This window comes from Bidens hawaiensis, unplaced genomic scaffold (genome assembly GCF_021521415.1).
Source record: "Bidens hawaiensis isolate Kalapana, Puna unplaced genomic scaffold, B.hawaiensis_p1.1 tig00003241_1, whole genome shotgun sequence".
In the NCBI taxonomy this organism is placed as follows: domain Eukaryota; kingdom Viridiplantae; phylum Streptophyta; class Magnoliopsida; order Asterales; family Asteraceae; genus Bidens; species Bidens hawaiensis.
In genome coordinates, this window is record NW_027491177.1 from 714015 (window position 1) to 741049 (window position 27035).

A 27035-nucleotide genomic window follows, 5' to 3' on the forward strand; every position below is an offset into this window, starting at 1 on the left:
GAAAGTAGGCATTTATATTTATATTGTTATTTTAAAATATATCAAATTTACGTATTTATTAATATAATCTTGCATTACTTTTACTTATTTACCATCTTTCATATAATACTAGTTACTAGTATAAAATAAATAGTATGCAAATAGTACCTGTGTAACTACTTTATGGCCCCATACCACAACAAACTTGAATTATACCATGCATGCATCTCGTGATACACGAGTTAGATGAACGTATAATCATTTATACATGTTTGTTTTGAAAAGTAAATCGTGTTGGTAAATATATGACTTCGTTAAAGTGGAAACAACTTAGTGCTTAAACACATAATTGAAAACCACATATACGCCAACAAATAAATTCATCATTTCTTTTTTATATACAATCTCTAAAGCATAACTTTAGTTGCACCTTTACATTTTGAAAAGTAACTTGTGTTGATAAATAATGAATTCGCTAAAGATGAAACAACTTTAGTTCTTGATTACTTTAGTCACTAGAAAATGACATGACAACATACATGACTGGCACTTGTTTGATAAACAACACATGAAATCATCATTTCTTTTTTATATACAATCACTAAAGCATAAAATTGATATCTATCAAGTATAAATTGTATTAGATAAAACTAATTTTAGAAGGTGTGCAAAGCTAATCTAGTTATAGTTTTGAATAGGGGAAAAAGGTCCACGGGAAACATCGTGTTTTTTTGTTTTTGAGATTCCTTGTTTTTTTTTGTGTGAGTGTTGTAATGGGTGTTTCCTCGGTGTTTTATTTGTCTAGTTTCTTGCTAGTCTTTTGGTTGGTGTCTTTATAAAATTGGCCGTTCAAAAAAAAAAGATAATCTAATTTTTAAAGTCCGAGTCTAAATAATACTTTTGTGTAACAAATTGCAAAAGCAGAAAAGGTGAACTTAGGGCCTTGAGAGTTGAGATTGATGAACTTAGACAGTTATGCTCTGTTGGGAGCTGGAGACTTCGAATGAGTTTCCGGGTACATGAGTTAAAAGCTAGTGTATTGAGTTACAAGTTCGGGTGGAATAATTGGGTTCATTTTGTTGTGGCGAATTGAATTACAAATTGTACCGGTAATGTTGGCTAAAAGAAATTTGATGTGGTCTCACTGTTTTGTCCGGATTGTGGAGAATCGGAGGAGACGACCGAACATTTGTTTGTCGAGTGTGAGCGCAATTGTGGTACAAAACCCCAAATGTTGCATTTAGTTTTCTATATATTTTGGATTTGCATAAACATACAAAGTTCTCAAGAAAGAAGGTGAAGCACAACATGCCGTATCTTTAGTTACGATTTGGTGTCCATGGAAGATGAGAAACGACATGGTATCAAGAAACTTAGTTATCTTTTGGTTAAAAGCATATCAAATGGGGTGTCCTTAACGTGAGACGCTTGGGGTAGGTTTAACATGTAAAGGGGTGAGCTGTATGTTTTGTTATAGGGTGATTCAGAGATTCGGTTGGGCTGTGGCCAGAAGCTTGCCAGACCCAGTTGTTAAAATCGTTTCATTGGTTGTTCAAAAAAAGAAATAAAAATTTTGCAACAAATAAAATTTCAAAAAACAAACTACAATTCATAACACTAGGCAAGTATAATGTGGTTTAGACCAACCTCATTACACTAACATTACATTTGGTATTCCTTCGATCAACAGCTCAATTCGACAACAAAAACAAGTTGTCACTAAACACACCAGGTACAAGAAAACAAATCAAGAAAAAAAATATAAGATAGTTTGCACTGCTAATACATGAAGAAACATAGTAAACATCAGTATGTCATAAGAGGTGACCCACTGCAGTGTACATCAGAAGCATTAGGCACCCTTTGCTTTGGTGACAGTGTGTCATTTGCTGCCACATCAACATCCAAATTCAAAATACTTTTCCTCTTTTGAGTCTTGTATTCTTCCACATCCACATTCAAAGATTTCTCTTGGTTAAGAAGCATGGCTTGAGCTTCTTCCAATATTGATGCATCCTCTTCTGCAGCATACAAGATCCTCTTTATGCCATCAATTATCTGCAAAAAGGAAAATGTATAAAGAAAACTTCAATTTACAAATATATAAAAACAATTCGAGGCGAGAAACCATACGGGCAAGTTTGAGATATTGGGAGTTTGGCACATGATTTCAATGTCCCTCAGTTTTGCAAAGTAAAAGTCTCTTTCTTTCTCAAGACTGTCCATAGTTAGCTTCAACTCAGTGATCTGCATAACAATTGAAGTCATTAATTAACTCAAGACTCTTATTCTTGTATAAATTGATCATGGTTTGTGCAGTTTTGGTACCTGTTGATCATATGCAGTGACGTTTACCGCTGTTGCAGGCTTATTAGCAGTCTTGGCAGGTGGGCCTGTTGAGTGTGCAGGAGGTGCATCACCTCTCCGCGCGGGCTTATTAGCAGTCTTAGCGGATTGTGGCGGTGCAGATTTCTTTCCTGCATCTTTCCCACCTTTGCAAGCCTCTCTTCTTTCCATTGGGTTGTAACTGTAATATGAAATTAAAGAAGCCAATTAGCAATTTTTCTAAATTCTAATGATATACAAGTTATATAACTGATTAAATTTCACAGTAAGCATGTTTCGGTATCAGTAAAAACTTACTTGTGATGACCTCCACTAACAGAATCACAGTATCTCTTCATCCACTGCATGAATTCAAGATTATCCAATGGTCTTCCTTTAACTAGTTTGCTAACCTCAATGTGCTGTAGCATAAAATAACTATTTTAGAATCAAATTTCATAATTAAATAATTAAATACAGCAATAAAAACAAGAACAGTGAAAAAACCTTGGTGATTTTCAGTTTGTTGAAGACATCCTGAAGAACCTTATAGTTCTGGATCATATCATACTCCGATTTCGCATCGAAATTGACCTTATGCATAGGCACCATTCCAGGATGTGCAGCATCCATTAGCTGACAATGAACCGCTCCCGAACACGCCTGCATCCAACCAAATCGCAAAATTGGGTCAATTCGATACACGCTATCGAATAATCTAGGGTTTGAATTTGGGAAAACATAAATCTATCGCTAATAGAAGATATCGAAACACATAATTAAATAATCTAGGGTTTAAACAAACCTCTTCAATTTTGGAGAGATTGAGTTGGAGAGTGGAGTTGATCCAGGCTAGGATCTCCGATCGGCCGACGAAGTAAGCACCGTCCATCATACCGATGTTAGTCGCCATCGCTGGTTTAGGTCTTTCGGGATATTCTAGAGAGAGAGTGCTGGCAAACGCTCCTAGAGAGAGAGAGAGAACGGTCTGATGGTTTTGAAATGGGAGAGGTGCAGGCGGGATTTATATTGAGGAATTTGAAAACTGGGGATTAATGGGCCTAACGGCTCCAAAGAAAGTGACCATAAGCCCAAACCAGGAAGATTTATTTTGTCAAACTCAAAACATCATTAATTATTTAATTATTTTATTTAAGTTAAAATAAAAATATTAATAAGCTACATTTTTAAAACAAATCAATGATAATTGTACAGTCTGGCACATTAATCATAAATCGATGTTTATAAAATGGTTTCAGATCTTACAATTAGTTGGATTATTAAAGATATCTTAAAAGAATATACCAAACATTTAATACATCATTCATAAAATATCATCATACAATATATTTTTTTTACCAAACGGCTTTCATACAATATATATTTTGTAACAGCCTAACATCCATTGGATAACGCCTTTATCTACCGGACTAATTATGTGATCATCAATTGCCTTGGTATGCAGACTTATAGCGTCGATGAATCGATGATATAACATGATGACGGAAAATATCTAATATTGTTCATATATCGGTCTACGAGCAGGTATATGAGTGTCTCCTCTAAGAACAAGAACATTCAATTCTCTTCGGCTATCACTTAGCTTAGTTTTTTATTCTTTTCATTCAAAATTTTACTCTCACCGGAAGTTGGTCGAACAAACTTTCTTGAGTGCTTAATATGTCAAGACTAACGTGTTCTATGTTGTAGTATCGCTTGGGAGTAACCGTCTAAGCAAATTTATAATAAAAATGAAAGATTTGAAAACTTCAATAACTATATTTGAAGCGTCATGGTTGACTAATACATGGGTATGATTGAATTGTAGTCGTTAAAATCCAAAACCAAAACTATCGTAGATTATAATTGAATCTTGCCCATTAACGATCGGTTGGGCAACATATCATATGGGTTTTTTCACTTTAGGTAGGTTGGGTTGGTTCGGGTTTCATGTAGAAGTCGCGGGATTAGAGCCGAACCCAAACCTGAAACCGAAAATTGGATAATCTGAGGACCGAGACCCACCCGAGCTGTAGGGTAGGTCTGGCTTTGGTTTTTGTCGGTGAGTCGGTCTGGTTTCGGGTAGGACTGTAACTGCTCGCCCCTACCTAAAACTCTTTAAAATTGTAATGCAAATCGAACTTGTTTGTTAGTATCATCCATTGTTTTCAAAATATACATGTATAAACGTGTTGAAGTATGAATAAATTAGAATAACCTTAACTCATAGCGGTAACTTTGGGATTGCACAAAAAAAATAATCATAATTGGTTTAGCATGTGAAAGTCTAGGACGAGGGATGTATCCGAGTCGAGCCACGGTGGGTTCATGCTCGAGCTTGAAATTAAACAAGGCAACTCGGCTCAAGCTTGAGCATGAAGTTAAACATGCCTAAGATCGAGCTAACGAGCCAAGCCATGACCCGAGCCGAGCTTGGGTAGAGACCAGCTCGGTTACAGAAATGATCCAGCTCGGCTCAAGTTATTTTAAATCAAGTTAATGAGTGTCTGTGTGAGCTTTTAAATTTTGCTTATTTGATTTTTAAAAGCAAAAACAATTTTGAAAAACTTCATTTTAAAGATTTTGAGTGAGTTTTGTCAAACACATTGTGTTTTTCAAGAATAAAATAAAAATAAACAAGTTTGAAAACTCGCACAAACACCCCTTTTATTTTAGCTAGTTTATTTGAGTTTTTATGGAGCGAAGTTACGGATGGCGAGTTTTATTTTAAATAAATAAAAACCATAAAAAATGAGGCGTGGATACACGGGTAACCCGTAACGAAAAATAAAAAACCCACCCACACGACAAAACCCTAGCTTAAGCTTTCGTGAGTGAGTACGCAAATCTTCTGCATTTGCGTTACCTGTATTCAAGCTTAAACCCGGATTCAGAATCGAGACTCGTTTGACGATTTGTGGTAATTGATAGTCCTATTCTTCTAATACTCTATATTCAATTGATTGTCCTATTCTTCTAATACTCTATGCATCTTCTGGTTTATTAATTAAGTTTCAGACATCCGTTATTGCAAACATGAAGACAAGAAATGTTTACTTTTCCGATGTGTTTTTTATATATGGTTGATGAATGTTATTACTTATTAGATTAAATCCTTCTATTGCTTGCAAATTTGTCAGCTTGCTACAAATTTCAATTGGTTTAGTTTGTTAATTTTGATGAAAATTTACTTTTATTGTGAGATATATTTTATTTTAGCTTTTACCTGTAGTAATCATAGTTCAAAAATTCTTATTCGCATGCACTCAAATTGTTTACGAGTTTGCTAAGTTGCAGAATCGTAGTTTATAAAATTGTTGTCTTTGAGGAATTGAGTTGTTGCTCTGTATGGTTCCATGTGCTATTTTTGAATATTCGATTTTGCTCTCTTTGATGATTATGTGAATAAGCGTTTAAAACTCATGACATGTTGTCTTTATAGAACACACAAGCAACACTAAGCTCACACATAAACAGGAATGTATTGTGTAACAATCCTGCAATTTCTTCATGGGTTATTTGATGAAACGGATGGTGTATTTCTTATAAAGCTTAGTTATCATATGCAATTGTAGAAAACATATATGTTGGTTAGATCTGGATGTTCGCTTGCGCAAAGTTAGGCTATTTTCGTTGTAAGTTTTGATGATTATATCAAAGAAACTAGTAACTTTTTAGTTATATATAAGATAATGAGATTTGAGTCTCTAAGACGACATACATGGTTACGGGAAGAAATGGGCAATTAGTTTAGGCTGTTAACTTATTATTCAATCGGCTATATCACACATCAAATCTGAAATCAACCCACAATTTTTGGTTAGTCGAACCATCGATTAATTGTTCGGCTTATTTACCATTTGATTAGTGTGGTTATATGTTCATCCCTAATACTAATAATGATCTGTTAGCCCACCTGCCCATCTACTAGCAGGGGTGAACAAATATCAGCATCAATCAAATAGTAAATGAAACCTTCATTTGATGGTTCGGTTAAGCCATAACTGATGAACCGAAAGTTGTTCCGATTTGATGTGTGACATAACCTATTAATCGTAACCCATTTCTTCATGTCTCCATGTATGTGGTTTTAGTAGCTCATGTCTCAACATCTGATATATAAATAAAAAGATACTAGTTTTTCTTATATATCGTCGAAACCTTAAAAAAGAAGCTCAATAGCTTAACTTTGTGCGTGTGAACATAAATATATATAGATATGTCCTAGATATATGCTTTTGTAGTTGCATAGGATAACTAAGGTTACAAGAAATATACAAATGGTTTAATCAAATAATCCATGAAGCAAGTGCAAAATCGTTACATGATCTTTCTTGCAGGAACCGGTTGTGTTGGTTGTTAAGACGTAAACAGTTTCTATACTTCATTTGCAGGAAGGTGACATGGCAATGAACTGCATCAAGTCATTGAGAAATCTTCCTGTGACCAGTGGACTAGGAGCTTCTAGAGCATTTTCTAGCGCGGCTAAATCCAAGAAAAGCAAAGGAGCGGCTGCTTCAGATGCTCCAAAACAGTCAACTTTAAGCAAAGAAGTCAAATCCACAACGGTTGTCGGGGCAAATATCCTTAAAGATGGAACCGACCCTAAAATACTACCTGATTCTGAATATCCAGAGTGGCTATGGCACCTTTTGGACAAGAAACCGGCTTTGAGTGAGCTTAGAAGGAAAAATATAGAAACTCTTCCTTATGAAGACCTGAAGCGTTTTGTGAAGCTTGATAATCGGGCAAGAATCAAAGAAAACAACACTACCAGAGCCAAGAACTGATTTGAATTTGAAATCGTCAAGAATTTTAGGTATGTAATAGATGATTATTGCTTATCATCGTACTATAAACGTTGCACTTTTGTCTTTAAGTCTGCATCCTTCATCCTCTTTGGTTCGTTCATGCGAATATGTTTTAATAATGACTGATATTGGACATTTGTCATCTTAGTTGAGTAATTATCCTGTTTTTTTTGTCATCTTATTGTTATTGATGGGTATTAGTATCACTAGACCAGACTGGTTGAGTAAAAAGGAGTATAAGGCAAGAAAAAACAAACATTTAACTCCCGTCTAAACATACACCCTCTCTTAATCAGATCTTTGGCCAATAACTCCTGACTGCGCTGCCTGTCATCTCACTTAAGATCTTCACAACTTTTATGTGAAACTTTCTATATTTGATTGTTTTGTTTTTCAGTAAAGGTACACAATAGTTGTTTTACGTTCCGTTAGTTTTTTTTAAAAGTCAGTTAGGAAAAGAATGAAACATGTTACTATGTGAATGTGACACAAGTGAAGAACGGCATTTTGGAGATAACTAACGAGAACTGAATTGTTGTGAACCGAATTGGGGCTGCAGAAGATGGAAGATTAGAGTGAGACAGTTAAAAGATTTAGAGAAGAATTTATGCTTATACTTAAGTCAAAACACTCTTTTAAGACCATTGTAGGCTTGTGTTTATAGGCTGTGTAGGTAGAACAAGAGGGCAGTTTTTAATTTTTTATACAAAGCCACTGAACCATAACCCATAATCTGATTTACCAAGGCAAACCAAATCAATTTATACATTAGTTACCAGTGGCGATACTGTTCATACCGACCATCGGTGTTAATAGGATACGAGTGTTTTGGGTCAACTCGGCCCACCAATTTCGACCGGTGACAAAAGTTTACCCGTTCTGATTCATCCAAACCTTACCCATTTATTTTGCCAGGTTCTATGTTTGGTTTTGATACTTGAGACAAAAAGTATCCAAGATACTGAAAACCCACCAAAAGGATATGCATTTTTAGTTATTTTTTTAATTCCGCTTTTCAAATAAAAACGTTGGAATGGATCCTTTTATCATCAGTTCATCACCTAATAATTTTAGAAATCATGGTTCATGGTAAAAATATCAAACATGGTTATGCCCCTTTTATCTTAAAAAGCTTGAAAATCCAGGTAGTGGAGCTTGAAAATACCTTCATCAAGGTTCTGATTCGATCATTCTACAGCAGATCAAAATGAGGCCCATGCAATACCAACACTTGTGAACCCAACGCCAGTGATCTACAACTATTTTCCCTAAATAAAGATTATTTTATGCAATTATGGTTGAGCACTAATGTTGCCATGACTTTTTAAAAAAGTATATCGAAGTTAAGTGTTCTCACTAGAAAAGTTGGAACCAATGATGTATTTTTCTATATTTGTAGACTAAAAACAAAATATAAATATACAACAGGATCATCTATATAATTCTTTCTAAAGCATTCCAGTTATGCAATTCATTCTAATGGAAAGTTTTAGTTTTTTTTTTTAAAAAAAAAAGCTGTGATGGAGTAAAAAACCGAGCTCCGAACAAACTATTCGGAGCCGAAAAGAGTATTTACATCAACAAAAGAGGATTCTTAATCCACTCATTCCAGGCGACTCTAGTTTTACGATTTCTACTAATGAACCATATAAACAAGTAATGAACAATATTATCGATAATCTCTCCACTTCTAACCTTGTTCAACTAAAAAACAATCTTATTTCTGAATCTCTAAAGAGTCCACCAAGTTGTAAGGCAAACCACTTCAATTAATACTTTTTGTTTAAGCCTAATACTCGCATCATCCAATAACATCAACAAAGTCTTTGGATTCGCCGGAACCAAAAAGTTTGTCTCTAGCCAAATCGCCACTATGGAAAGTTTTTAGTTAGGTGATTGATTCATTCCTAATTGAACGTTTTCAATTTAGTTAATTCGTTCTTATTAAAAGATTATAATACTTGATTCTTTCTTAATTGTCATTCCTTTCTAAATGAATATTATTATATTTAAAAGCAAATTTTCTAAATGAATATTATTATATTTAAAACCAAATTAAATATTACTTAATTGTCAAATTAAACTCGATTAGAGTAACAGTATTTAGGTAAAGTGTTTCGTGTTTTTACATTTTTAATCCTTGTTTTTAACAATAACTTTATAAACAAATAATTCCATTGAAAATGTATTTTTTATAATTCCACATAGCTTCTTCTTTTTTGAGGCTTTAGTGTAACTAGTTGATGCGGGATTTTCAGAGGCTTACACCCGTATACAACTCACCTTACCGGAGTTCGAAACCTAGAACAATGTTCTCCTTTGTTGGAATCGAATCGGGACCCCCAAGAGGTCCCTGCATAATTCTTGTCACATGCGTGATTCGAACTATGTACATCCCTCTTGGCTCACATTTAAATTTTACCAACAAACGTGCTATCAGTCAATGTTTTAAGAACATGTTTTTACTCGTACCAGACTTGGTTAAAAAAATAGTAAAATCGGTTGAACTGAAATGAATATTCCGGAAGTTCAAGCGGGTTGAATATTTTACCAGAGAATACCATACACATATAACTCCAACTCAAAAAATAACCCAAAAGTACATTAATAAACATTACACATGAACCAAACATCACACATGACTAAATGGTCGAGTCAAATAGAAAGTTTGTATTTGTAGTCGAATTAATTAATTACAAAAGATGTAAAGAAACCAACCTAGAATTTACATGATACAAAATTGGTTGATTACCGGTCGTTTCAACTTATCTGCTAGGTTAAAAGTCATTTTTAAACCACATGGGCCACCAAAAAATATAAAAAAATCCCCCGGGTTTAAACCGATTTGTCGTGTATTCCCGGCAGTATGATATTCAAGCAAACTGTTTTTAAAAATACCGAACCCTAAATACCGGCTTCTTTATCAAAATCCAGTATAACCGGCTCAACGGGTCGGTACACACCTTTTTTAAAACATTGATATTAGTTAAATAGAGTAAATGATAATTAACCAAACCATAACACGAGGGGCCATTATACAACACAACAAAATCTTAAGACTGTATATGCGTTTCACCCAAACTTAGCACCAACAACGATACTTTAGGGTTTAGACACAAACAAACCCTTATTCACTCGTTTCCTTCAATCCTCCACCAACAATGGCAGAAGAAGCTATAACCCTACCCATCAACAACCTAACAATCTCCGACACCGTAGAAGAAGCCGAGTTCTCACAGCGTGTTCTCATCCGCTCAATTCTATCCCGAGCCGATGCCGGCGCCGGCTTAGCCGGAAAATCCCTAAAAGTCGGCGGCTGGGTGAAGAAAGGGCGGGAACAAGGCAAAGGCTCGTTCGCTTTCCTCGAACTTAACGACGGATCATGTCCGGCGAACCTGCAGCTTATTATTTACGCTGACGTGGCGCCGTTAGGTCAGGTTACGGCTACTGGCACGTGCCTGCACGTGGAAGGTGTGCTGCAGATGCCTCCCGAGGATAAGCAGGGGAAGCAGTCGATTGAGCTGAAGGTTACGAAGGTTTTGGAGGTTGGGAGTGTGGATCCGGCTAAGTATCCGTTGCCGAAGACTCGGTTGACGCTTGAATTTTTAAGGGATTATGTGCATCTTCGACCGAGAACTAACACTGTAAGGTTTTAATTGAATAATGTGCGTATTGCAATTATGTTGTGTAGAAATGTTGTAATTAAGTCTCTAGTTGAGTGGTAGTTAGCGCCGTAAATGAAGTAATGAACTTAGCCGAGCAATGCCGAATGGAATTTTATACATTTAATAAGAAAATAAAATTTTTCGGGAATGAAGTGTTCACGAACATGAACAAACTTACAAACAAAATAGGCGCAAACATTGTTTTATTTGATTTGACTAATTGAAATGGGGCATTGTCAATCGCTCAATTGTTTGTCTGGCTACCAAGTTTGTGGTGGTGTTTCTTTTGACATTCATATGCTAATTTTTTGTATAAATTAATCACATAATACTCAAAAGTGTTTTTGTTTTATCGTTAATGATTTTGCTTAAATCTATATGATAAGAGTAGAAAGATCATTAAAAGTATTAAAATTTAAAATCTTTAATAAACAAACAAAACCAGATGTAAACGAACACATCATTGAACGTTCGCAAACACAGTTGAATGAACATGGCCTCTGTCCGTATTTGTTCATTTACTTAATTGAACGAATTCTCTGTTAAACAGTACAAGAAATTTTTATGTTCATTCTATTTGTTAATCTTATTACTTTCTAGTTACAGTTTATATCCAATTTGGCTAGGTTAAAGTGTACTGTAAAGTTGTAATTATATACGGTTAGCTGAGTTTTTTAGATTAAATTGATTAATACAAAGCTAATCATCTTCTCTAATATATATGAGGAGATGCTACAAGGAAAGAGCAAAGACTAATCAAATCTAACAAAATCAACTAACTACACATCATGTATATAGATTCATGTTAATTCTAGCAGGTTATTATGTTTTAAGGTGTCACTGATCATAATCTATGATGTCACTGTTTCAGATTTCTGCCATTGCTCGAATTCGTAACGCACTGGCTTATGCAACTCACACGTTCTTCCAGAAACACGGATTTCTTTACGTGCATACACCTATTATCACCACTAGTGATTGTGAGGGTGCTGGAGAAATGTTTCAGGTGACCACGTTAATTAATGATGCAGAGAAAGTGGAAAAAGAGTTAATCAAGAATCCTCCTCCATCACAAGAAGATGTTGATTTGGCCCGAAGTGTTGTGAAGGAAAAAGGTGAAGTTGTTGCAAAATTAAAGTCTGATAAAGCTGGTAAACCTGAAATAACAGCTGCTGTTGCTGAACTTACTAAAGCTAAAGAGAATTTATCAAAGGTTGAAGAACGATTTAAGCTGAAGCCTGGTATTCCAAAGAAAGATGGGAAGATTGACTATGCTCAAGATTTCTTTGCTCGTCAAGCCTTTTTAACTGTCTCGGGCCAACTTCAAGTTGAGACTTTTGCTTGTGCACTTAGCAGTGTTTACACTTTTGGGCCCACGTTCCGAGCTGAGCATTCTCACACATCACGCCATCTTGCTGAATTCTGGATGGTTGAGCCTGAAATAGCTTTTGCTGATATAGAGGTTTGAAGAGTTAGTTGTATTGAGGTTTTTGAAACTTTATTGACCTTGCTTAATACATATTTAAACACTTATGCAGGATGATATGAAGTGTGCAGAGGCGTATGTTAGGTTTCTTTGCCAATGGTTACTTGACAACTGTCTTGATGATATGGAATTTATGGTTGAGAAATTTGACAAGAAGGCTATTGAGAGGCTAAAAATGGTTGCTTCAACTAACTTTGTACGCCTTTCATACACCGAAGCAGTGGCAATTCTGGAGGAAGCTGTTGCTAAAGGCCACAAGTTTGAGAATAAAGTAGAATGGGGAATTGATTTAGCATCTGAACATGAGAAGTGCGTTTCTATATTTGTTGTACTGCCTAATTGTATTCATTTAACTAATCTAATACTTTGCAATTTTATGTGGTGCAGATACTTGACCGAAACTAAATTCGAGTCACCTGTGATTGTGTACAACTATCCTAAAGGGATTAAAGCTTTTTACATGAAAGTCAACCCTGATAAGAAAACAGTAGCTGCTATGGATGTTCTTGTGCCAAAGGTAAAAGTTACTTTTCTTAAGGGATTCTTGGTTGCTTTATACAACTATATATGTATTTGATGAATCATTTAGCAGAACTATTAACATTATGCAATATTGTGTATGTTACACTAATATTCTGTTGTATTAATAGGTTGGTGAACTTATTGGAGGAAGCCAGAGAGAAGAGAATTATGAAGTCATCAAAGAAAGGTATGAGAAGCAAAAACTACTTATCTAATTCTCATAAAACAGTTCGAGCCAAGGTCGTCTAAGCTTAAGCGCGGCTTGTTTAACTTATGAGAGCTCGAGTTTGGCTCGCTTCGAGCATATTTTTAAAGCTCGAGCTTGGGTGGGGCTTGGCTCAGCTCTTTTTTTCTATTGATTTTATTGCAACACAAATATAATCATTTAGTTGTTTTTTTATAGTTTTATATGTAACAATAAATGTTACATAAATATATATTTAACATGTTAAAAAATACGTAATAGAATAGCTCGTTTAGGCTTGCTAGCCTATTTGAACTCGATAAGTGAAGCTTGGTCTAAAGCTCAAGCTCGTTTTTTAAACAATCTTATAGTTAGGCCCTAGCTTGGGCTTGTTTAAGCTGGATCAATTTTTGCTTTTAGTGAGCTGATCTCGAGTAACTCATGAGCGGCTTGGCTCGTTTGCATGCTTGCTTAAATCAGTTGCATTTTCGACCCATGAACTTACAACTGGATTAATTGTGGTTCTGGTTTATCTGAAATGGGTCCCTATAAAAAGTTTACTTTTAATTCAGTCTTTAATATTGTTTTATATAAAGATGAAAGTTTGTGGGTCAAATCAACACCATCCAGCCTGATTGAGCTGGGACTAAAAACTTTTTTTAACCTGTGTCCAATTTGTATGCAGGATTCTTGAAATGGGTCTGCCACTTGAGCCATATGAGTGGTACCTTGACCTGCGTCGCTATGGGACCGTGAAACACAGTGGGTTCGGTCTAGGGTTCGAGAGGATGATTCTTTTTGCAACCGGGATCGACAACATTAGGGATGTAATCCCTTTTCCAAGGTATCCAGGAAGGGCAGATCTTTAAAGATACATGGGACCATATAAATACACTAATCTCATCACACCAGATTATTCCTTTTGTTTTTGATATTTATTAGCATTTTGATTGCTAGACCAGTTTTTATATGCACATCTTGTAAGATTTTGTTTCTACTAACTGGTGTGGTTAAAACCTTGTTTTATTCCCATATTTGACAAATTAGAGCATGCATTGTTGGCAAGTAAAGATTAGAACTTATATTTCGGCTGTAACAAATATAGCAGGACTGAAATGTTTAGAATCCATGATGGTAGAATGACCATCTAACACTAGCTCAGTTGGCTGGACCAAATAGGATACCTCATCAGCCATGCCCACTAGCCACATTTTTTATACCTGGAGCTGTAATTTATCATTGGTGCATGGCATGTAACACGCTTGCTTAGTTTTTATCCTCACATAAGCTCGAGGCCTGTCAAGTTCTTGCTAGTGAACCATGGAGATTGAAGCTGGCAAGTGCTAGGGATGAGAGGGGCCACCGTCGCACATGTTAAGTGCGAGGATGCCGCCATCTTTACCCGATGCAGCTCGGGCTATGGATGATCTCTCAATCAGTGTTATTTTGGCGCTTTTTTGGCTAAAAAGTGTTATTTTGGCGCTTTTTTAGCTAAAAAGTAAGCTATGTAAACCCCGAAGATTCCTCCACCGCAAACTACCACCTGCTTGGGTACTTGATGTTCATGCATTTTATTGCCCATGGTGATTAACAGATTACAACTTTTTTGATACATCGGCCTTTGATTGAGTAGAATAGAAATGTATAATAATCAAAATGGTGAATCACAAATGTTAAATAGAAACACGGAATTATGCATAAGTTGAAGAGTTATAAATCAATAATAGTGACGTAACTGTAGCCTGTAGGCGGTCACCTATTTCTAAGGCTAAACGTAGTGGGCGTGAAATCGGGCGACAAACGGGCGCGAAGGGCCTAGAACACCCCCCCCCCCCCGGCGATAATTGGGCAAAAAGGGGCGGGGGCGGGTTCTATTTGTCGCCGGTCGGAGAAGAAAATAATAATATTATATACAAATGACCGTTTTACAACGGTAATGTTAAAAAAATTTAATTAATTTAAACAATATATATATATATATATATATATATATATATATATATATATAAACATACACCATTTTTCTTCATTTCATATCCATTTCATACACAATTCATACCCAAATTCTTCAAAAAATCTAACAAAATGAATCCTACAAACAACCCGAACCAACCGACACTATTTCATACACAATTCATACCCAAATTCTTCAAAAAATCTAACAAAATGAATCCTACAAACAACCCGAACCAACCGACACTCGTGGAACTCGCCGCTACCATGAAAGAAATCATCAAAAAACACAAAAAGTGTGTCGATGAACTCAACGATGCCATGAAAGAAACCAACAAACAACACGAAAAGATTGTCGCTATGATGGAGTTGTGGGAAATGAGTAAATAATACGAATCCCTCAAAGCGGCCGGGTCACAAGAAGAGGCCGCATTGTTGCAACGACGACGAGTCGAAAAAATGCGCGAATATTATGGATATTAGTATTTTTTTTTAAGTTATGTTTTTTTTAGTTATGTATTTTTTATGTATTTCTTTTTAATTTAATGCATTTTTATTTTATTATTTGAATAAATTGGTTTTTATTTGATTAGTTTAATTATAAAAAGAAAATAATAAAAAAAGATAATGTGGGCCAATTTGTAGCCCCTACACCATTATACCTCAAAAACAAATTCTCACCCCTTGCTGACTGGGCGTCACGTGTCACAATTCGCCCCCAATTGTAGCCCCTCCACTACACATAGCCTAAAAGGAAGCGTTGTTTGGCCATGGGTTAGTGGGTGCAATGTAAAGAAACCAAACGTTTGACGATCTGTTTGTAAATTATTTGACGGGAAGATTTTAATGTTCGTTCAATTAATAAACAAACAAACAAACATGAACATAATTTGTGTTCATTTGTTTAAAGAACACATGTTTAGTTCATTCTTTTTTGTTCGTGAATGCTCGTTTGTGCCGGTTCATTTATGTTCATTAATTTATGTACGTTCATTTATGTCCATTTATTTTTGTTCGTCTGTATTCATTTGCGTTCGTTTATGTTTGTTTTTGTTTACGTTTGTTCGTATATGTTCGCTTTTCTTTGTTTAATAGTATTCATTTATGTTCGTGAATAGTTATTTTAGATTTTAAAAGAACGAAGATAAACAAACACGAACATGTTCATTATTAAGAAAGCGAACATGAACACAAATATTTGTCTGACCAAATTTTCGTGTGTGTGTTCGCTTAAAGTTAAATAAACAAACACGAGCATGCCAATGTTCATATCATTCGGTTCGTTTACAAACCTAGCGGGTGGTGTGAAATGGATGCAGAGTTCTGCCACGTTGGCATATGGGGTGTTGGACACAATAAGACACGAACACGAAATGTGTATACTTGTACACGACACGAAAACTTATCGTGTACATGTATCCCAAACTCGAACACGAACCATTACTACCTTGTATACACGATAAGAGCTATTTAGATACACATATTTGACAACCGGTTTAGTGAAACAAAAGCCGGAGGGGGAATGTTTGTGAGTGATGACAGCTGATAAACAGAGAGTGAGATTGTTTTAGAAATTTAAGGTTTAGGATAACTTATAGTTATTTTTATATACGAGGTGCCCGCGCGATGCTGCGGTGACAACAATTTGCAACACAATACTCGTTTATGTTAGTTTTTTTACTAATGGTTTCATGATATATGGTTAAAACGTAAACGGAAGTTAAACAAGAAGACTTGAAATACCAAAAATGAGACACAAATTAACATTAAAAAAATACATTTCAATTACCGAGTCAATGTCATAAAAGAGGATTCCAACTTGTTCCCTAAATGTTGTTCAACACAAATGATCCCCTTAACAAATTTTAGTTGTACTCTAACCCATTTGCATCCCGAAACTGTAAACTATTTGAAAACTCAATAACTCTTTTTGAGTTACAGATTTCCGAAACTGTAAACTAATGAAAATGTTTGCAGCAAATGGACTCACCCAATCTTGTTATGACAAATTTCATATTTGAATTTTGCATGTTGCAATTTTTTTTATCCCCAGAACGCCCCTAAGATAATTACTTTGTTGGTATAATCAGAGTTTTGATCAAGAATAGCTCGGGTTCTGGGAAGATTTCGGGATATATATTGAAACTGAAATAAACGATTACAGGAAATTCAAATTTCTGAATTAAAGTGGTTGAATAAAAACATAAAACCTGAACAGTTTACAAAGGGAAAATAAAACATAATCTGCAAGTTCCATTCTGCCCATGTACTCATGTTGCGATTTGTTTGGGTTACTCCCACATGAACCTCCACAAAATTTGGTCAACAAACAACTGCCCAGTCAACAGTCATCTTACATACTCACCGGTTAATGAAATCTGGCCCATTAGTTGCCTGCAATCAGCAACACAGTCGACTGGTAAATAGCTAGCAGCCAAATTTTGGACCGATTGACTAAAATACCCTTCTTTGACTTGTAAATTCGTCGGCAGATATAAACACTGGTAGCCAAAAGCTGCATGCATAAAAAACATTCATTAATGATTGGCAAAACAAACAGATTTTAATAAGCTGTATTTGATATATAAATATATAAACCATTTTGATGCAAATCAAAATTTGACGTTTATAAAAGAACCTGGTCTGATATTACCTAAAAACTGCAATAACCTGAACTTGTTTTGGCTCGAACCTTTTGATTTTTTAGCACAGATGGTGTCATCGTATTAGTTTTTCTTATTTTTTTCAGAAACGTTTTGACCCGTCTGAAATAGATACATTTCTAAAATGCCTCGTTTCGATCCAAATTCATTTTGCTTTATAGCTTTATTAACTGCAAGTCGTTTTAACCCGAAGCAAGTTGATAAAATTTTTAAAATGACTCGCATTGTTTAAATACATAATTTTAATATGACCTAAAGGAATTCAGTAATTTTTTAAATCAAATCATTTGGACCTGAATCACATTTAGACATTTTCGTTTTGACCCGAGCTTACTTTAATTAAAAGTTAAGTTTTTTTACTCAAACCAAATCGAATACAATATTATTAGTCACCTCATGGAGCAGAACCTGAGATGAACCTTTAGTTGATCCATGCCATCTAAATTACCAAAGAAATAATCACATGTAAAATTTCACAGTCTAATAGATAAATATCTGAAGTAATGTACTAAAAAAGGTTCCCACATATAGCTATTAACTGATAACTTGTTTCTGGAAAACCCGGTAAACTTTATTAATAAAAAGAATAAGCGTATACGATACCACTAAGAGGAAACAAAGGACATACCCAAAGGTACCAAAATAATCTATATAAAACCAAAAGCCAAATTTGTAGCTTACCACCAATCTGTTGATGATCATGCTAACTCAAAATTTGATAAGCTTGACCAAGCACCTGCTTATAAACAATAAGCATAATTATATTTAATACGTCACGATTTTTAAAACCATCAAATAACGCAAAACCATTGCTGCAAAAACCAATAGCAAAAGTCAACTTAGCAGCTTAAGAAATCAATTTTTTCAGGTCAAAACTGGGTATACTAAAAGTCAACCTGTGAGATCTTGTCGATAAAAGTCTGGGTATGGGTGTTTTAACTTATGAATTATAATTTTAGACTAAAAGTATTTTATATTTTGTAATCAAACTTTGTAAGATTTATATTTTAGACTAAAAATAATTAAATTTGTAATCAAACTTCATAATAATTACACATCTCAATTAAGAAACTTGTGAACTTCAACTTGACATTAAAACTTCTCGTTTTAGTAAAAGACTTAAAACTACATTGATCTTAGTAACCAAACCTCAAATCCAAAAGTAAACTGAGATTGTAATTAGATTAAGATACACCCGCCGTTTAACTTTTATATAATGATATGTCTGACCCTAAAAAAAAAACGTGTACTTGCATGGGGTTAAGATTATTAAGATCATCCAAGGGAATCTCATTTGCTACAACTTCCCACAATACCACTCCATAGCTAGTTGCGAACAATTTCTGAAGCCAACCATTAGAGCCACAAAAAGATCATCAATAGATTGAAACCAAGCTAAAATTTTTGTGTTTTAACAAAAAAAAAAATCAAATTTCAACTCATACTGCATAAGTTACATGCCACAAACGTATTAATAAAGATCTCAAACACGCCACAAACAGATTTTTATCCACAACGAACTTGAGCAGTTGCCTATAATCTAAAACCAGCCCTCCATTTTCAAATTGATAATCTTTACCCAATTACAATTATACAATAACCTCAAGGATTTAATATATCTGAAAAAAGTTGTAAGCATAGTATTTATACCTTACAAATAGTATCAAAACCAACTTTGATTCAACCATTGCATTAGCCATTTTGTTGTTCAAATCTTCCTCGGCCTCAGCATCATGGTATGTGCAGTACACATAATTCCATTTCTTTCTTAGCCTATTGTATGATTTAGGCCCGTAATTGTATTAGAAAATAATAAAGATCATCAAGCGTGTCATTAAAATTAATCAAAACGAACACAAACAAGTTCATTTTCTTAACGAACGAACACAAACGCATTTATTTTCTCAACGAACAAACATGAACACGTTTATTTTCTTAACAAAAGACAACATCCTGAAATGAACAAAAAAGTCGACATGCAAACATCAAGTTGCAAAATGACCAGAAGCAAGACGACAAATGCATAAAAAGAAGCGTTATAGCGAGGGCCAAATCACGTTTTTTTGAAAAAGACCTTTTGGGAACTGAACCTAGTATGACCAGAATCAATGACCATTTAGAGCCTGAACGTTAACCATGATTACTAATTTCAAAAAATCAGTTGCAGCCCAAACCCATAAACAACTGAACACGTTCAGGCAAAGCGCTTGGCAGGCTACCTAGTTATTATGAATTATGCACAAGAAACTTACCGGTACTGATCAATAGGATAATAAAGAACCATACTTCCAAGTAGGAGCCGAAACATGATCCCAGCTAAGTTAACCTGCCAAATTGTTTGTAAAAAAAATGAAAATCTTTAATCCAAGACCATAAATTTCTTTAATCTGTTAAATGAAGGCAACATAAATTTAACTCATGAAAAATATTTTAAAAAATCCGAAAAGTACAAAAGGACTTGTTTAGACCTGCCTCCATTTTGTCGGAACACGTTTTGACCCGAAACAAGTTGACACTTTTTAAAAGACGACCCATTTAAAAAACCAAAAAGTTACAAAGGAACCAAGATAAAAGTTTTTAAAAACGACATTTGTACCCGAACAAATTCTAGGCAGAACCAGTTTTTCATCCAAACCCAATCAGACCCGACACCCAAACCTGCCCGACCCGCCAAGCTTGCAAGGCTTACTTTTTGTAGTAAGCCAAAGGGAGTGGGTTTCAAAACCCAATCATGTGCTTAATATTAACATGTTTGCATTAAAAAACAATATACTTGGATAAATACCAAAGTGTTATACGTTAATAGTTAAATGTCTGAAACACCCTTCATTGACCGATACCAGCAATAGTTTGAAATGATAAAAATGACAATTCACTAATTTTGGCTTTGAACTGCAGCCTAATATATTACCAAGTAATCCTGTTATTTTCAATCAATGAGATTATTATAGACAAATATTATTTTATATTAACATTCTTTGAAATCATAGTAAGACTCTTAATATTTTCTAGCAAAAGCTCAGTTCAGACCTTAAACATCCAATACCAGCTTGTGCCTAAGCATTGGCTCTCCTAATTCCCTCTTATGTTGTCCAAATAAGCAAAAACATTTATAATAAGTATAACATTTCTGTGATGCATAAATATTTGTGTAATCAATAGTCTTAAATAATTTCAGTGACACAAACAGTTAAAAGATTTTCATGAATACCTTCCTCCCTCTTTGATAATTTCTGCTAAATAAAATAAAAAGAAGTTACGAACATTAGCAAATAGCTTATTTCTCTATTCGGCGATAAAAAATTTGCAAACATATTAAAAAATTAAATGATCATTTAAAATAAACCTTTATGGTCCTTGGCATCTTTTTCCCATAGACAACACTCCAAGCCTCCAAATCCTCTCGTTCATTTTGGCCATACATTCTTTCTTCTTCAAACTGTAACACCGATAGAACTTTGAAACTAATATTTAGCCAACGAACTAACCCTAAATATATGAAGTTTAACGATATTAGGTAAAGTGGTTAGCACTAAATTGTGTTTTGAGGCAAAAACCTAATAATATGTCTGATACCTCAGAATCGTCCGATACATCACGTGAAACGTTTTGTCTAACTCGTCTTTCTTTTTTCAAAATCACATCTACATGTAGCATCGCATACAATCATAATAAAGATCAAATTTAATATAAATAAAACAATTTACCATATATTAGAACAGCCCCTGCAGCATCACATGTAGTCTCTGGTTAGTGAACTACTCACCCAATCATAGTTTTGGAGAGAAATTCAATAATAGTTGGCTTATGTCTGGTGAATAGATGATTCTTGATGTATTTGATAGTCAATTTAAACCCCAAATCAAACCTAATAGCAAAATAAAAAAATATATATATATATACTGTCATTTCACAACTTCTTCACGTTTTAACTCTTCAATTCGATGTTCTTTAAATTTAACAAAAAAAAATAACTAAAATTGAACAAATAAAAAAACTCACTGAATTGTAACACCGTAGATTGATCAGATTTATACAATATAACAAAAACGCAGGTGAAAGGCGACATATATGAAGAGGAAGAACACACTCGCGAGACTTTATGGTTTGTTATGATCCTTTGTCGGTGGTGGTGGTCCACTTCATAGAATTGAGGGGAGCAAGTGTTGTTCAGGTTTGAATGTTTGATTTTAGGGTTTCAATGCAGATCGACTTGTTAACAGCAAGGAAAGTAAGATGGGTTTGAAATTTGAATCTGGTTTATGCTTTAAAAGAGATTCTACTTTGTGCTTGTGAACATGTAAACTCTTCATTTTAAGAGTTTTTTGTGAAATTACTTTCTTACCCTTCCTATATGTATTTTAATATAGTATAGATATAGATATATAATTATAAAAATTTAACCAGCTATTTAACATGTACTTAACAGGTAAACAGGTAATTTATCTGTTTAGACACGAAAATTAACAGATAAATTTGTGTCTACATGTTTAGTACACGAAACATGTTAAATCCTTACGTGTTACATGTTAAAGTCGTTTAGGTGGCGTATCATATATACGTGTCTCGTGTATAAATTGTCAGCCCTAGTGTTGGTGTAGATCACGTGTGTGGTTGCACGTTGTTTTTTTGTTATTAATTAAAAATATAATCAATGATTTACTTCTATCTTATCTCATTACAATATTTTATACTTTACTCCACCAAAATCCACAGCCCATATTCTTGAACGTGGAGTCGTGGAGCGTGAATTGTGAAATATGAAAGATACCACATTTATTTTCACACTTCTCATTTATGTTTTATTGATATCGTGTTTGAAGGAACTTTGAAATTAGAATTTTTATTGATGTTTGAATTGTCCCAAATGTTATAATGATATTAGAGCACCAGTCTTATAATCTTATTGTTTGTTTTTGCATAGTAAGTTAATAAATAATAACTGTTGTCTGTTGATTTAGCGGCTTTAGCCTGACACGAAAGTAATGGATAGGCCCAATCAAGCTTCTAATTGGGCTTGGTCTTTACAAGTTTTGTTTAATCCTGATTCAAAAGAGGCATTCATTATGATAATAGTACCGTTATTTTCTGTTTACTTTTATAGTTGTGGTGAAAACTGAAAAGTAAAATATAATTTAAACTTATATAAATTTCACCAATATTAGAGTCTAATATATCAACACGGAGCCCAGTGCTAGAATCCAACCTCAAATCACCACCAGGCCAGGCCCTTTTGTTTATAAAATATTGTAATTGGGCTTGGTTTGTAAGTTCTTATTGAAAGCTAATTCTATTGGGGTTTTATTAAAGATGCAACCCATTAGTCCCGGTACAAAAATTAGGAATTTTAGAATACAATATTACATCTCTGGATTGTTGTCTAACATGCTTAATAAACATGTTAATTAGGATGACTTGTTTCAACCATTTAGTTAAACAAGTCATATTTAAGTTGAACTATTTAGTCCTTTTAATTAAAAAAGTTGACCTTCAACCTATTTACAACAAGCTTAACCCATTTATCGCATCCTATTAACCTCTTTATCACTTGTCAACTCATTTAACTTTTTTAGATGTATAAGTTGAGTTATACAACTAAACGATATAAATGTAATAAAGCTATACGATTTGTGTTATCGTTCGCAATTCAATATATACACTTGTCACCCTATGGCCCTAACTCTAAGGCTATGTGTAGTAGAGGGCTACAAAATAAGTTGAGGGTGATTTTTGACACGTGACTTAGGAGGGTAATATGTAGCTCTGGGGTGTTGTAGCCCCCCTATTTTTTATTATCATTTCCATGTTAACACACACATACACGCGGCGGCAGAGAACCCCCCCCCCCCCCCCCCCCGCCCCACATATCGCCTGTTTGTAAGCCAAGGGCGGTGTTGTAGCTCTTTATCACCCAAAACTCATCTAATTTGTCGCTCACTACACACACTCTAATCAATAATTTGCTGATTCTATAGGTATTATTTATACAAAATACAAAAAGATTTCACAAATGTAAAAAGAAACTAAATTGAAAGGGAATGTAAGTTACATAATATTATTATTTGCCAATGGGCTTTTGAAAGAGTGCTGAGGAAAAAACTTAGTGTTTCATGTGATCAAGTTTTGATTCTCGCCTCCATCATTTAGTTTCGAAGACATCAGGTAATAATGAGAGACTAAGCGAGTATGTGGCATTCACTAGTTAGATATTTGAACTCAATGAGTTTGATCTCACCACACCGTCGTGCCTAAAGACGAGTGTTTACACAAGCATTGGCTTTAAGTGAGGGTTTTTCCCAGATCAAAAGAAGAATGTATCCTAACATAATAAATTTAGCCAATAACTCATTTAGAGGATTCGTTGTCTGATAAAAAGGAGTAACATAATATTAACTATTAAAATGAAAACTAAATAATATAGATAGTGTTATGATTTTATCCATGTATTTGGATGACCACTTTTTCAACATACGATTTTATCCATGTTTTTGGATGACCATTTTTTCAAAGCAATCATATACGTGTGTTCCCCAAATAGTCACCTCAATAGTAGTTTGAAAAGTTTGTACTATAAATATCAACGCATGTAACAATAATGTATACCATCAACAAAGTTACCGAATAGCATATTCCATCTTCTCTTATTGCATAAATAATATTGCTACAGATAGTGGTGACTTCTTTATTATCTTCAAATTCTCACATTACCCTAATAATCTTGTTATAGTTAGGGCTAATATTATAACACGTTATCAGCACGAGCTACCTATATCCTAATCAAGAAAGGTAATAGACACAAAGGTATCTACATAAGCATCATAAACACTTCTTTAATTATGTACATTGAAAATATATCTATGCATATACATATACTAAGTAATAACAATAATGCGTATAAACATTGTTATTAAAATTTAATAACCATTCTAATTTTTATATGCACACTAGTATATCATTTAAAAGTTAGATTTATTTACACTAACAATTTTATTCTTATTATTATGCATAATAATTATATATTTTATAAAATAAACTATATGTATTATCTTATTTATTATCTTACTTTAAAATAATTAATATTATATATATATACACACACACACACATACAAACGGTAATATAGCCGTTGTAAAACGGTTATAAATTTTCACTATAAATAACCAATTATTAACCCCATTTCATTTACAACAAACATTCTTCTTATTAAATTTATCCAAGATAAAGTTTTCAAAATGATTCACCCGGTTTTGCTGTTGGTCACTATAATGCTTATACTACTTCTCATTCTAATTTTTAATCTCTCATTTGAAGATTTCAGCATTTTCTTTTTCTTTTATATGTTTATAGCTCTACCAATGTATTGTATCTCATTGTTGATTGATATATATGGATTCTAATATTTATCTTATTATTTTCTCTATTATGTTTAGCAACAAAATGTCAAATATAGCAAAACTCGAATTCCCTGCACTCAACATTTCTGGAGAAAACTATATGTCTTGGACAACAAATGTCAAAAGACATTTAAAATCTATGGATGTGTTAGAAACAATCCAAGAATACAATGATTGTTCTGACCAGGATAAAGCAAGAGCTGATGTTTTTATCGATAAGCATATTGATGAATTACTACAGCATGAGTATTTTAATTATGATAACCCATATATGATATGGGAAGATTTGAAAAGCAGATTCGGTCATCTAAGGGAAGTTTTACTTCCTACTTCTAGAGATGAATGAAACAATCTTAGGTTCCAAGATTTTAAGAGGGTAAATGATTACATCTCTGCTTTATACCGAATTTGCTCAAAGCTAGAATTTTGTGGGTATCCCGTAACAGAGGAAGAAAAGTTAGAGAAAACTTTCTCCACGTTTCATGCATCAAACATAAACTTGCAAACACATTATCGTTTGCAGAATTTTAGGAGATACTCTGATCTAAATGCATTGCTCCTTGTAGCAGAGAAAAATAATGAATTATTGATGAAAAATCATCAATCTCGTCCCACTCGTTCATTAGCAATACCAGAAGCACATGTTGCTCACAAAAGTTCTCATAAAAATTCTCGTCATAAATGGGAACAAAGTCGAGGACGAGGCCGTGGACGTGGCCGTGGTCATTTTTACAAAAGACATTTTAATGATCGTAAGCTTTCATTCAAATGGAACAATAGTTCTTACGGTCGTGGCCGTGGCCGTGGTCGTAACCAGAGAGCCAATAATTATCATATCCCACACAACACCAATTCCAACCACCAAAATAAATGGAATGAAGCTGGTAGGTCCGAGAACAATGGCACGCCCTGTTTTAGAAGTGGAAGTACAAACCACTGGGCAAAGGCTTGTCGCACAGCTCCGCATCTGTGTGAATTGTACCAAGCCTCCCTAAAAGGAAAAGAGAAAGAAGTGAACCATGTTGATAACTTTAGTAATATCAATGCTGAGCTGAGCGTTGAAGACTTTGAGGTGGAACTTTGAAACAAAGTTGCTTGACTACTATAATTAGATGCAATTATTAAGTGTGTTCTCATTATCTTTAATTATGTAGTTCCTCTTTCATGTACTACTTGTGTTTCAATTAAATAAAGTTCTTATTAAAATATCATATTTCTTTGTTATACACTTATTATTTTTCTTAATATTTTTCAAGATTTAAAATGAAAATCGCCGGAGCACAAGATCAAACAAATGAAGAAGATATATGTATAGCGGATAGTGGAGCCACGCATACCATACTTAGATCTAAAAAATATTTTTATAAACTGAAACCAACAAAAGGGATCATCAATACAATATCAGGTCCTACAAACTTGATAGAAGGAGTGGGAAAAGCTAATTTAGCATTACCAAATGGTACAAAGCTCAAAATAGAAAATGCTTTATTTTCCCCAAAATCAACAAGAAATTTGTTGACTTTCAGAAACATATATCATAATGGATATGATACTTAGTCAAGGACTGTTAGTAATGAAAAATATTTGCATATCATAAGCAAAGATCAAATATTGGAAAAATTGTCAATGCTCCATTCTGGTTTGCATTATACATATATAAATGTGCCTCAAGCACATATAGCAGTCAAAGAAAATTGTTGCGATTCTGGTATCATAAACTTATGGCATGACAGATTAGGTCATCCAGGATCCACAATGATGAAAAGGATCATTGAAAATACACATGGGCATCCACTGAAAGGTCAAAAGATCCACAAAATAGATAAAATGTCTCAATGTACATCTTGTTCTCTTGGAAAATTAATTACAAGGCCTTCGCTATTAAAAGTCGATAAAGAAACACCAATGTTTCTTGAAAGAATTCAAGGTGACATATGTGGACCAATTCATCCACCATGTGGACCATTTAGATACTTCATGGTCTTAATAGACGCATCTAGCAGATGGTCTAATATCTCTTTATTATCGACTCGTAATGTTGCTTTTGCAAAAT

The 27035-nt window shown here is 34.1% G+C and overlaps 3 protein-coding genes across 3 annotated transcripts; 2 read left to right on the forward strand and 1 right to left on the reverse strand.

Annotated features, from left to right (window-relative positions):
* Positions 1 to 1734: 1734 nt before the first annotated feature.
* On the reverse strand, positions 1735 to 3303 carry LOC143622692 (microtubule-associated protein RP/EB family member 1C-like). The gene is made up of 6 exons (XM_077093763.1): positions 3110 to 3303; positions 2812 to 2967; positions 2623 to 2726; positions 2308 to 2506; positions 2113 to 2226; positions 1735 to 2037 (listed from the first exon to the last, which is right to left on the reverse strand). The coding sequence occupies exons 1-6, from the start codon at positions 3215 to 3217 to the stop codon at positions 1786 to 1788; spliced, it is 933 nt and encodes a 310-aa protein (XP_076949878.1). The 5' UTR covers positions 3218 to 3303; the 3' UTR covers positions 1735 to 1785.
* Positions 3304 to 5087: 1784 nt separating this feature from the next.
* LOC143622693 (large ribosomal subunit protein mL54-like) lies at positions 5088 to 7273 on the forward strand. The gene is made up of 2 exons (XM_077093764.1): positions 5088 to 5224; positions 6699 to 7273. The coding sequence occupies exon 2, from the start codon at positions 6708 to 6710 to the stop codon at positions 7092 to 7094; it is 387 nt and encodes a 128-aa protein (XP_076949879.1). The 5' UTR covers positions 5088 to 5224; positions 6699 to 6707; the 3' UTR covers positions 7095 to 7273.
* Positions 7274 to 10250: 2977 nt separating this feature from the next.
* On the forward strand, positions 10251 to 14055 carry LOC143622732 (asparagine--tRNA ligase, cytoplasmic 1-like). The gene is made up of 6 exons (XM_077093794.1): positions 10251 to 10759; positions 11652 to 12242; positions 12319 to 12575; positions 12654 to 12783; positions 12917 to 12975; positions 13658 to 14055. Exons 1-6 carry the CDS (start codon positions 10277 to 10279, stop codon positions 13839 to 13841), a joined length of 1704 nt encoding a protein of 567 aa, XP_076949909.1. The 5' UTR covers positions 10251 to 10276; the 3' UTR covers positions 13842 to 14055.
* The last annotated feature ends 12980 nt before the right edge of the window (positions 14056 to 27035 follow it).

Coding starts and splice junctions, on each gene's coding strand:
- LOC143622692 (XM_077093763.1), bottom strand. CDS start 3,217: ATGGCGACTAACATCGGTATGATGGACGGTGCTTACTTCGTCGGCCGA. Junction 2,727..2,811: donor ACAAACTGAAAATCACCAAG/GTTTTTTCACTG, acceptor TTTATGCTACAG/CACATTGAGGTTAGCAAACT. Junction 2,227..2,307: donor TCACTGCATATGATCAACAG/GTACCAAAACTG, acceptor ATTGTTATGCAG/ATCACTGAGTTGAAGCTAAC.
- LOC143622693 (XM_077093764.1), top strand. CDS start 6,708: ATGGCAATGAACTGCATCAAGTCATTGAGAAATCTTCCTGTGACCAGT.
- LOC143622732 (XM_077093794.1), top strand. CDS start 10,277: ATGGCAGAAGAAGCTATAACCCTACCCATCAACAACCTAACAATCTCC. Junction 12,576..12,653: donor TTAGCATCTGAACATGAGAA/GTGCGTTTCTAT, acceptor TATGTGGTGCAG/ATACTTGACCGAAACTAAAT. Junction 12,784..12,916: donor TGGATGTTCTTGTGCCAAAG/GTAAAAGTTACT, acceptor TTGTATTAATAG/GTTGGTGAACTTATTGGAGG.